Source organism: Abramis brama (assembly GCF_963993115.1).
Source record: "Abramis brama genome assembly, chromosome: 22".
NCBI lineage: Eukaryota > Metazoa > Chordata > Actinopteri > Cypriniformes > Leuciscidae > Abramis > Abramis brama.
Genome location: NC_139984.1, coordinates 1,049,789 through 1,062,694, shown reverse-complemented (window position 1 = coordinate 1,062,694; position 12,906 = coordinate 1,049,789). Strand labels below are relative to the sequence as shown.

Below are 12,906 nucleotides of genomic sequence, written 5' to 3'. Positions count from 1 at the left end.
GCAGGTTTATTAGACTGCTGTCCCTTTAAGACCGAACGCACGGACCCATGTGAATAGATTGTCTACTTCACTTGAGATAACTGACTTTATTTACTGGGATACTCGCCAAGATGGGCGTTTTTACATAAACTTGTGTGAATTCATCCTTACAAGCGCAAGACGTGAATGACAATTCAATTCAGTATCCGCGCGCTGTCTATCAAGACGTTGGTTTTCGGAGCGGTCGCTTTGGATGTTTCGTTCATGGAACTTCTTGACCTGCAAACATCCTGTAAAAATGTAGGGAACCAGCCATTATACATAAAACAGGTAACAGTTCATGTTTTACTTACATATACGATTTCATTTTAATCCAAATGACACGTGTACTGAGTGAACGATCAGCAATCAACAGAAGTGCTCTCTCTCTCTCTCTCTCTCTCTCTCTCTCTCTCTCTCTCTCTCTCTCTCTCTCTCTCTCTCTCTCTCTCTCTCTCTCTGTCTCTCTCTCTCTCTCTCTCTCTCTCTCTCTCTCTCTCTGTCTCTCTCTCTCTCTCTCTCTCTCTCTCTCTCTCTCTCTCTCTCTGTCTCTCTCTCTCTCTCTCTCTCTCTCTCTCTCTACATGCCTTTTTTTTTTTACGAGTATGAGTACATGAGCTCAGTAACGGCCGATACTGGTATCGGTATTGGTGCATCCATACTTTTTATATTTGCATCTGCCCACCGCACAGCATTTATTTTCTGCGGGTATGACATTAGAAGTGTGTAGCTTAGAAGGAGCAGTGGGCGTAAGTCAGACGGGCTTTTTGTATGCTTTGGTGGTCAAAACAGAGGTTATGCGGTCTTCAGGCAGAGGATGTCTCATCGGTTGGCCTATGAGGCGTTTGGGTTGTCTTCAGTATTTACTCTTATTCTACAAGTAACGTGGCGTCTTCATTGGCGTTGGTTAAAGGTGCTTGCTTGGAAGACATTGGCTTGAGGCTGGTCCTCTCCAAACACTTTTGTCAGATTTGTATGAAGCTTTTGATTCTGGCATCATAGGTTCTTTCTGTGGGATGGAAGTAATTCATATGTGTATATATATTTTTGTTTGGCATGTTTGGTGCATCAGTGTTTGCTTGACACACAGGTTTAGTAATTTGGCTGCAACAGTTCATATGCCTTAATGTTAAATTGTTCACACAGCATTGAATTGTTACTAAAGGGAACGTTCCCTGACTGAAAATGAGACGCTGCATATCTGGCCATATTTCCCTGTTGCTGCATGGGCTCACAATCTGAGGTGATGAAGCCAAGCAGAAATGTATAAGAAGTATCACCTCAGTGGCATCGCTTTAGCACCATCAGCCAATGAACTGGTGTAATTATATAGGGCTTCAGACCATGTGAACACTGATGTGTTTCTGTCACGCAAATCTCTCATTAACACTCAGGAAACTAGGATTACATAGTAACCTAGACTTTTCTCAGCTTCTACAATCCAGTTCAATCCAGGATTTTAATTCAGTAGGTTTTGAGTGTGTGAGGCTACCCAGTATAATGCCACACACACAGAAAACCAAGCAACTAACACAACCAAATGTCTCTCACTGTTTGAAAGAAACTCATGTTAACATGCAAGAGATAGTATGTTTCTGTGGCACACCTGGTTATTAAACTTCAGTTGTGTAGTGTGGAGGCAATGCAACCAGATGTGTTCTATGGTCAGAACACACATATAAAGAAATGAACAGTAAATATATCCACATTCTCAGCCAAAAGGAACTAATCACCACAATGGTGAGTTTATGAAACAGCTAGTGATTTCACAGTGTAATGTAATTTATTTATGGTCAGAAAGTCTTCTAAAATCCTGGTAATTGTTTACAGTGTAGTGATGTGCTTGAAACCAGAGCGTATATCACTATCTATCTACATTCTTATCACGTATGTAAATGCATATGCTCAGAGCTGAGAGTGTGTGTTTGAGAGCGATAGGATGAGTAGGAGTGTGTGTAATTACCCGTCTGTTACTGCATGTGTGTGTGTTTATCCCTTTCACAGTGAGTAAGGCGAGTGGGCGACAGCAGCAACTGGTCTGCCTGTGTGTTGTTGCACAGCAGACATGCCTCACACTGCACGATATTACTCATTTCCTCAGCCTTGTGTACATGCACACACACACACACACACACACACACACACACACGCACAAACTATCGCACTTTTTCACAGTCAGCCTTGCAGCCCTTTCGACATGGTGTGACACCACAATTTGCCTGTAGATTTGTACACACCGCTGCCTGAGTGGTGTGTGTGTGTGGAAGAGATGCAGGTGTGATGGACTGCAGGAGTAAGTGGCGTCACACGGATATCTGCTCCGCACACCCCATCAAGGTCAGTCGCTTCAGGTCAGCAGTGCTTTTCATTTTGATCTCCATCTAAGTCATTAACACCATTTAGGTGTGCTCGTGACATGCTTAGTTGGTTTTTCTGTAATCTGTGGTTTTCATTCTGTTTCATTTTGTTTTGTTTTTTTGCTTTACTTAAAGTTAATAGTTTATTTTGTAATTATTTTAGGTTAGGTTTAGGTGTATTTTTTAGGTTCCCCTGGATTTTTTAGGTTTAGGTGTATTTTTTAGGTTGTTTTTAGTCAGTCATCGAAGATCACTGGTTCTCAGTTTTTCCACTAGCTTGTACTGCACAAATTACTTGCACTAGAACAGCAGAACATGAGTTAACATGAAAAGTAGTGAGACTTAAACTAGTGAAAATTAATATACTGTGACACTTCAAACATAATCAGTGTTGAGCCTCAATGTTATTTGTGACAGTGCAGTGTAATAAATGTCAGTCGCCATAAATCCAGTCTGATAAATGAGAAAGATGTCTTTGCTGTGCTGTCTGTAAGGATTGTGTATTACGCTGGCTGTTAATTAATGAAATGCTATTAGAATGCTCCTCTTAAAGACTATTTGTGTTCGTCAATTTGATTCTGTCAGTGCTTGTCCTGTTTTCTACTGTGTGATTTTTTTTTTTTTTTTCTACTGTGAAGCTTTCAAAAAAACTTTCTAAATGTATAAATTGCAGAGCATTGTACTTGATCCAAAACCATCATGTTAGAGAGAATTAATCTAACTCAACAAGCAGGGATATAAGGTGTAAAATGTATTTGTACCTGCCTTTCAAAAACTGAATGTTTATGGTAATAATCATGGCATGTTTCAGGCATGTTACAGCTGTCAACATTTATGTAATATTTATATTTTATTTTTCAACACTCCACCTAGAGATAATAAAGTTCAAGCTCGCAGAAATATCAGTTCACAGAATTCTTCTATGTCTAAGTCTTCTATTTTCCAACCTTTCCAGTTCTGTTTTGAATTAAAAGAATTGCCACAAAAATGCTTCTCAACTTTTATTATTTATTATTATATTATATTATTTATATTTAAATATCTGCTGGAGTAATATGATTATGTTTAATCCAGGATTTCTCTTCTTCATCATGAAAATGTGTTCATATGTGCAGCATTCAGAGATATAACAAATATTATGTGCGGTTTAATTGCTTTACACACTACAGTATATGACCATTGATGCACAAAACAATGTGTAAACACTATAAAAAACATAAAGCATTTGTAAGCACTTGACAGCTCAACATTTTGTCGTATGAGAAACTTACTAACACTCAGCTCTCCATTTATTATTCAAGTAAATATTTTCTCCACAAATTGCACTAGAACTTGAGAGTTCATATAAAAAAAAGTAACTTGTGACAAAAATTAGAAATGGTCTCCATCCAGTGTGAAAGCTCAGACAAACAAACTGTTCTTAAACTTGTTTTAGCAGCTTGCTCCTATGTGATGAGTTCTGAACAGTTTGGCGGCCTACATTTTCCGACAGAATCCCTATATAGTCCTCTTAGCCTTCTTTGGTCACTGAGGATGTATGGACTCAGTTTCCATGGGAACAGCAGCAGGGTATCGGGTTCAGTGCATGCAGACAGTGTGGTAGACAGAGGCGTTGAGAAAGAGACCAGATGTGCTGGCAGCGCGGCGCAGTGGAAGTGTGTGAGGAGTGCTGGACTGACTTTAGAGACACTGCCCCACAGGAAGGTGTGAATGAAACAAGCAGATTTGTCTTCTTTAAGGAGCCTGGTTTTGTGTGTGTGTCTGTGTGTATGTTCTTGTTGTTTTTTCAAATGCTGTATATCCCAAAGTGAACTTCAATAGTGAGGTAGCTTTTCCTATCACTACAGTAGCAGTTATTGAAAAATTCTGGAATAAGTCTGGAGATTCCCATCACAGTTTAATGAGCAGAGGCAACCTATTAAGAACTGGCATGTAGTCTCTTGCCATATCTGTATGTGTGTGGGTGAGAAAATGTTTCTTGAGTGTTTGTGTATCCGTATAGGTTTTGTTTGTTTGTTGGGACCACATCAGCAATATGGTGATAATCACATGGATGTTATATTTAGGTCTCAGTTGTCCAATTATTGCTCCCACTAAAAAGCCCACAAAACCGAAGTTCTACAGAATAGAAGATAGTCATATATAAAGGCCCCAGCAAGTGTATGGACAACACTTTAAACTAAATTTGAGGTTAATCTGCTAGGATATAGATTTTATACTTAAAAAATACTGTATTTAGGGCCTGCACTGATGTTTTTGTTGTGTGCATATACTGTTGTGGGCCAAGCAAGAGGTCAGTAACGTGTTTTTTTTTCTTGCACTTTCTCCTCTCAGGTGAGTGGGAGTTCTGAACGTGGCCGTGAGTGACACGTCGTGTGCGTGATGCTGATCAGCAGAAGAACATTTATCTCTCCTAGCCCCTTGTTTTCCCCAGCCCATGTAACCTAGTGTGGCCCAGAAGGCCCGGGGGATTGTCCCATGAATCCAAGCCCAGACCGCAGCAAGGAGTGTCTCCCCCCAAAAAAGCGGGAGTCCCGTCAGGGCTCATCCGATCAACCAGCTCCAGAGGATGACTTCAAACCCCCCGCCCCTTTCCGAAGCCGACGGCAGCATCACTCCACCGAGGGTCACAGAGAGAGTGGGGATCTTCTACCACCCGCTCCCCCCATGCTGCCCCCTTATCCTCTGTCCTTGCCTTGGCAGGTGTCCTATACGCCCGGCATGCACCACTCGTACCTGCCGGTCCAGGTGGGAGAGCGGCGAGGCTCATCTTCGGCGTCCTGGAGAGAAACATTGTGTGGACGGGGTATGGATGGAGGACTGGAGCCTTCCATTCCCCACCACTCTCGCTGGCTGAGCAGTGACATCCCCCCCATTAGTGTGCAACCGCTCATCTCTGTGCCCACGTTCAAGAGTGTCTACACAGCCGAGTCCAGGGAAATGTGGTCCTACGGCCCCAGTCGGCGAGACTACAGCTCGTCTCTCTTCTCCCCCAATCTCTTTCCACAGCCTACGGCTTATCCCCACGACACCCTCCCTGACAGCAGACTCAGGTACCATGGCAGACGGCCAAATGGTGTTGATAGCCCAGACAGCAGGCCTAGCAGAAGAATGCCCTCTTGCGATGACTGCGGGAACGACAATGTGAGCAGGTTGGATGGTCCACATGCCAATGGTAGAAGAAGACAGGAGAATACAACAAGACAGACCCTCGGGAGAGGCCTTCTGCCACGAGAGAACACAAGTGCACATTCCTCATGGGACAGGGACCGCCGGGGAACACCCAAAGCTCCAGTGCCCCCCTCGTCAGACACAAAGACAGGAAAGGCCATCACTTCTCAGGACCATTTTGGTGTTAGTGCCTCTCAGGCTGGAGCTCAGATCTACTATGCTCTGGGGTCCCTTTGCCCTTCTGCTCACCAGAACCCTCAAGCATATCCACAACTTAGTCCTTCTGTGTCCTGTTCCCAGAGGAATTCCCAGTACTCCCTGCAAAGCCAACAGAACAGCCATGGGTTTGAGACAGAATGGGATCCCTCTGCAGGGTCCTACCGCCCTCCCGTCGCTGTGCTCACGGGCCCCGACCCGCCCCCTTCTGCAGTCCTACCTCATTTTGCCAAAGGTTCCCTGATCGAGCTGGCCGGTGGCCATCTGAAGAGGGTGGAGGAGCTGAAGACTGAGGACTTCCTGCGCAGTGCTGACACCTTGCCTGAGTTTCACCTGAGCACCTGCACTATTCTGCTAATCTCGCCAGGACCCACTTATGGCTTCAACCACTTGCAGGTCTTACTCACAGACCGCAACACTCAGGTGAGTCACAACAAACATGTATACAGAAACCAAACGATGATGCCAAGTCAAGTGATGTTATGCTGAAATGAAAAGCGCAAAATGACAAGGAAGGGAATTTTAAAAACTACAACTAAATTAAAACTGAAAACAAAAGCACAAGTAAAACATGACAATTGTCTTGGAAGCTCTTTGCACAACTGACGAAGTATCACTATATTGCACAAACTAAATTAAAGCATGGGCCACTTTTTTCAGATCCTTTATGACAAAATTTGTTTGCGTCGTTGAAATTCGTTGATGGATGAAAAACATAAAACCAATTGTGCATGTTGAAGCAGCAACATGCCTTCCAATACTTGATGTCTTCCAGGCAACTGAAAAGGTTACTTAGAATCCTAATGAAGTCCCTTGAAAGGCACACGGTTACGATTGAATGTGTCGATGTCATTTCCACTGAAATACGAGTTCAGAGCAGGACATATCGAGCCTCTGCATCTAATAATGTAGGGAGCGGGATATTTCAGATTCTACAGAGCGTTTGATTGGACAGAAAATGTGATGAGAATCTGTGTGGTATTCCAGAAAAAAAAGGTTCGCTTACCATCACATATACCCCTGCGCTCTCGGGTGATAAGCCCAAACCTTGCTCACTCATGGTATGCAGTTTCCAACTCTGCGTTCTGGAGTACTGTAAGTTCGGTCAGCCCGGAGTGTGAAACTCAGAGTTAGCAGTGACCACACAATGACATTCACCATGGAGTCGCCATGGAAACAGATGCTAAAAAGAAGCACGCCATGCCTCTTCTTTCTTCTTTTGTTTAATGCCTTAGTGCATACCGCCACCTACTGTGCAATCATTATTTATAGTGTAATTATATTGTTTGTTTGATGCTAATTAAATTAAAGAAAGATTGAAAAAAACCTAAAAAACAGTCTGTGCTTTAATATATAATATGGTTGTATAAATTGATTTTTTTGTTTAGCCATTTTGCGTCCACATTTCTTGTAAGATGACATTTGTATTTTTATTAGAAATACATTATATAAAAAAACATCCCGTTGCAAAAAAAAGCCTTTTGAGTGAAGATTCATGATGTGTGAGATGAGAATAAAATAAAATAAATATATCAGAGTAACGTAAACATAAAATATATAACGATTTTGTCATTGTTTTGGAGCACACTATCTTATAGATAACCTTAAGGCTATCATATTCATACTAAGAGCCCAAAAAACTATGAAAATCTTTATTTAGGACTTCATTGTTCACAGGTCTCAAGGGTGGCAAGAGGATAAACACTAGCAATAGGATTTCTGAAGAGAATATATTTAGATTTTTTTTCCTTAATGATTATCCCTTAAACATAATGTTGATAACACCAAATCATTTCATAAGGAACCTTGTGTCTGTCTTTTTTCCCAGCTGCCTCTACTCTTTGCTAAGCCATTGCTCACATTCAGCCAAGGCTCAGGATCAGCAAAAAAAGTCTTTCATGAGAGGTTCAGAAGAACAGCAAATTTGGATGTTAAAATATCCCCAGAAGAAGCCAGAAATGTACAAGAATAAAAAACAAACAAACAAAACAAAAAACAAAAACGGCAGTATTAACGTTGCAAAATTTGAATACACTTTCAGCTGTAAAACAGCTCCTCAGAAGACAATAGTGCCATTTATGAGATTGAGTCTGTTCAGTGGTGAAATTAATTTGATTAATCTATAAAGCAGTTCAACAGAAAGCAGTGATGTCTTTTCTCATCCAATAGTGTCAATGCGGTCAAATCGATAATATTGCTGAATATGAAGTGTCTTTTAAACCCCAGCTAAGACAGTGAAGACAGTTCACTAAACTCAAAACATTAACAATTCTGGTTACGTAAAATGTGTCAGTTTCATAAGCTAAAAAAAGTTAGAAATACTCACCAAGGTTCAACTAATTTGAATACTTAAACTTTCCCCTGCTCAGTGCAGTTGAATACTTTGAGCATTAGAGTCTACAGTGTATGCTGGGGTATAATTCTGATATTTCGGATCATTATCATCCACCTTTGGAGTGAGAACAGTTTGGCCTTTTTAAATGGCTGTCAATTGAAGAAAATAAAGTAAGCTCACTTTATGAACTGACAGCCTGTCTGCTAATGTTAAACATTAATTTTGGCTATTGGAGTTTACAACAAAATATATGTTGTTTTATCAGAGAAGTCCCAAGAATGTTGTTTTGCAACAGGAGAGATTCAGTTTGTGGCTCCACTCTTTCCTTTTTTCTGGCATCTGCAAAACAATGATTGACTGTCGAAAAAAAGCGATTCAGTCATTGAGAATTATATTTTACAATAAACATATTTCAGTCTAATCTTTGATTTAGATAACCTTGCTTATTTCAGATGTTTTTCGTTTTGGCTAGTAGAAGTTCTTTAGCAAAGTTTTCTGTTTATTTTGATTAATTCATACATTCATTTTTGTACAATAAATATACTGTCATTAAATATGTTCATATTAAAAATACAGAAATAAAATTATTTTATAAATTAGCTCCCATAATTAGATCCCATAATAATTTAATATAGCTTTACAGTTAACAATAAATATAACATTTTATTATATTATATAATTAATATCATATTTTTTTACATATGATAGTTGCATTATAAGTGGTGATTATCTCTAAGGTGGACACCCAACTTATGTATGTTAATTATCATTTGAATCTAACCATGTCATGTCAACAAATTAAAAAGTCAGACAGCTGTTTCTTATCATGTTAATTATTGTCTGTCACCCCAAATACCATACTTTACATATTCTTCTCTTATTGAAAAACTGTAGCTTTATTTACCTTGAACAAAACAGAAAAACATTAAGGAGACTTTTGTCTCAAAACATAGACAATAATTTTATTTATTCTCATGTTGTACATAAAAAAGAAAAGAAAAAGAAAACATAAAAAAAATATCAATTTATTAGTTTAAATTAGCGTAGAATCAACTTCCGAGATCGTGTCAAGGATCAGCCAAATTCCATGTGTGTCATTGAAAGCGGTTGTCAAGAAAAGTTCTGAGCTGAATTTGAGTGCCATCTAGTGGTGTAAAGGAGCATTCACCCCTATGGGTGCAAACAACACTTCTTTCTCAAAGAGCATTTGAGCACTGGAGCTCCTGCTAGAGGTTTTGGTGCCAAATTCTGTTGTCTTTGGTTGCCAAGCGACCACACTGTTTGAGTCGGTGTGATTCAACACAGCGGCAACGTCCCGGTCTCTCTCTTGAAACCGACACGGAAGTGAATTAAACGGCAATTCATCGACTGGCCGCTTGAGGCTGGATGCAGAAGTGAGTCAAATCTGTATCTCCCCCATGTTAAAATGCTCAGCTTCACAGCAGAAAGAAACATGTTTGTTTGTGAGGGGGGTGATTTTTTTTTTATAACTCATCCGTTTAAATTATATTAAGCATTACATTTCTGCATAATTAAGGGTGTGTCCACTTTTGAGTGACCGGTGGATTCCCGCTGCTGTGGTCATTAGTCATCATTAGCCGTTTGTCTGCTGTCTGTTAGCCGTCACGTTACCTCAGCTCATTGTCTGACAGTAAAAATAAATAAATTCGTGAGTGACGCGCTGCCAAGATGGCGACGGTCGGCCACGCCCACTTTAGGCTTCAGAAACGGTCTTCAGAAACCTACGGGTGACGTCACGGACACTACGCCCATATTTTTTTACAGTATATGGTCCTAACCAGACGCGATGCGACTGCGAGATGCGTCAAAATCAATCAAAACCCACAGCCATTCAGATCAGCGTGTGGGCGGAGTCAGCCAATCAGAACAGCGTGTGGGCGGAGTCTCGCGGCACCAGACAGTAATCTTGACGGCACTCGCAAGAAAATGGATAAGCAGCTACACAATCAAATTCACAAATATTACACCATTTAAACATTATTAAAAATACACAGGCTACCGAGTAACTAAAACAATCGTTGTCAAAGAATACACTTGTTTGTTCACAGTTTGAACGTTCTTGTTTCCATTTGTTTAATTTCAAGATCTGAGGTGAATTATCCACTGTTGCTTTTACAGCCTCAAAGCTGGAGCACTAAATGATATTCAGAGTTACATGACACGCTTTTAACATTAAATAAAGCACATAAACAGTACCTGAGATTATCATTGACACACTTTGTGTTTGTTGTTCCAGCGCGACGTCGCAGAAAAATAGAAAACAAACACTCTTAACATGGAAAAGAACCTTTATCGCGCGCTGGTTGTAGTTAGCACACGGTGTTACTTAATAACAACAAATTATGTTTTCTAACAAAGAGTTTTCTTGGCAGGAATTCTCTCAAGTGTCTTTGTCTGTGAAGTGTTGTCCTCTTACCGAAGTGTGCTTTCTTGTCCCGGCAGGAGCTTCTCACAGTGTTAGCGGAGTATCCGTTCTTCGTGCGGGACCGCGGCTGGTCTTCCTGCAGTCCCCAGCGGAGCGCGCGGCTGTACGGGCTGCAGTGCCGTCAGCTCAGCACCGGGGACGTGTGTCTGGCTCTGACTCCCACACCTGCTCCGAGCGGGCCGGCGGAGATGCCCCCCCCCCGCGCACCCGTCCCAGCGCCGCAGCCGCCAGAGCCGCCGCGCACACGCAAGAGACGCTGGTCTGCCCCTGAGCTGCCGCCCGGAAGCAAGACTAGCACCCATTTACCTCAAGGCTCGAAGCTCGAGAGACGGCAGTGATGTCTCCAGTGGACTTCACTCCGCGGGAAGGTTTAGCAAATGATTATTGGTAACCTCATAGATACAGCTGAACAGCTATTACGGTCCTCTCATATTAAACGTGATTTCAGAATGTAGAACAACACATGCTAGCGAATCCCAAAATGCACAATGAGACAATCAAAAAATCACTTACTCGTGATGCCATGCACCTTTTAGTTATGCTAATCTCAAGCCTCTTTCTGCAGGGTATGTCGTTTCAATCAGTATTATAACAAGCCAATGCTACGGGATGGGAAAAAAAAGTACACAATTATAATATGAGAATATATCATTACAAGTGATCTGTGAATATGCTAAACGAAATAGTCTACTGTTATTTTGGTAATGCAGTCTTGTTTCATGCTTATGAACTGCGTTTGTACCTTCAGTCCAGCAGGCAAGCTGAATGTAAAGCAGCCTTCAGCCAAGCTTTCAGTGTGGGGACAATATGCTAGTTCACTTTAGCATTACACAGTCCAGCCTGTCTTACCCAGGGAAGAGACACTAATGATGGACTGAAACCAAACTCACACACGACCCTGGGCCTGGTGTTTTTAAAGAGCGATGGTGCTAATGACACATCAGAGAAGTCCTGTGGGGATTTGTGGGGGAAATGACAGAAATCTAGTGTTTTGAACTCAGATACGGGTATATCTACTCTTGATTAAGCACACTCTATCACTTTATTTTTCTCTGATTTATTTTTTGTTGTTGTGGTTTCTCAAATAATATTTGCTGTTAGATTTTTTTCTTTATAAATGTTCTAAATGCTCTAAAATTGTATATTTTTAAAGTTGTGAGACAGTAATACAATGTTGGCTAGAAATAAAAGAACGGCTTTCTAGATTCATATCGAAAGGATCCAATTCCATTTTTAGCATCGCAATGAAACGACAAATGAAAACAGTACCATCGACGGAATATTCTGAATTCTGAATATTCTGGTTTCATGAGGTCAGAGAGTCGAGACCTTCAGAAGCATCATACACACGTCCAATGCTACTCTATGTCAATGGAAAAGTTAAAATGTTAAATTCAAAACTCTGGCTTGGAGCAGAAATCAGGCCACAGTGAAAAGCAATACCTGGATTTGGTTTTAACCCCCCCCCCAAAAAAAAGGTTTTAAGTCAGTTATTTATATCTTTTGCTGTAGTGTGTCAGTAGGACATATCAGTTTACATGTCCAAACATTCTTTTTGCCATTAATTGTAATAATCCAGTGAGATTTGTGTATGCACAAGGAGTCTGACAACAGCCGGTATGATCTGATCTCACCATCACTGAGTCCGTCTGTGATTGCATGAAGAAACAGAAAAAGCATGTCTATGTTCCCACAGCCCTATGTTCCCACATCCCTATGTTCCCACAGCCTTATGTTCCCACAGCCCTATGTTCCATCATTTCCAAGGTTTTTTGTTATCTTTCCAAAATTAGGCCCTGTGTTCCCACATTTCCTTTATCATCAATTTGCATCAGATTTTATCCCCATTTCTCCCAATTTGGTAGTCACTTACACTAACCCTAACCCTAACCCTAACATACCTAAACCTACCCCTCACAGGAGGGAGACTTGTCTGGGATGTAATTGGGCTATCCCTGTACCAGCACAAGCACTAAAACCTACCCTTCATAGGGGACATAGTTAAATGAGAGAACATAGGACTGTGGGAACATAGGGCTGTGGGAACATATGGTTGTGGGAACATAGGGCTGTGGGAACATAGGGCTGACCCCGTGAAGGGAACTGGAACTTGTGTTAAAATGCTGTAAAGTGAGAATGCTTTATGATTTAACTTCTATTAACTAATTCAAATCAATATATGGTGTAACGACCCTTTGCGTTTAAAACGGCTTTTGTCCAGGTACACTTGCGCATAGTTTTTCAGGTTGCTTTGCAGGAATGTTTCTTCAAGCATCTCAGAGACGTTCCCGCAGTTCTTCTGGATTTAGTCTGTCTCAGTTTTTTCTGTTTACTTTTGCACAGTACTGTATATCATATGTCTT

General features: G+C 41.1%; 1 protein-coding gene across 4 annotated transcripts in view; it reads left to right on the top strand.

Annotated features, from left to right (window-relative positions):
- The window catches only part of LOC311073327 (uncharacterized protein), a 54,689-nt gene extending 42,935 nt beyond the window's left edge, over positions 1–11,754 (top strand). For 2 of the 4 annotated variants that reach the window (XM_084098970.1, XM_084098973.1), the window contains exons 2-3: positions 4,710–6,185; positions 10,561–11,754. In XM_084098970.1, the coding sequence (XP_083955096.1) occupies positions 4,854–6,185; positions 10,561–10,881 (1,653 nt within the window). In that variant the 5' untranslated portion in view covers positions 4,710–4,853 and the 3' untranslated portion in view covers positions 10,882–11,754. Of the gene's footprint in view, positions 1–2,213; positions 2,370–4,709; positions 6,186–10,560 lie in introns of those variants that run through there. The other 2 variants (XM_084098972.1, XM_084098971.1) reach the window with 2 other exon arrangements.
- The last annotated feature ends 1,152 nt before the right edge of the window (positions 11,755–12,906 follow it).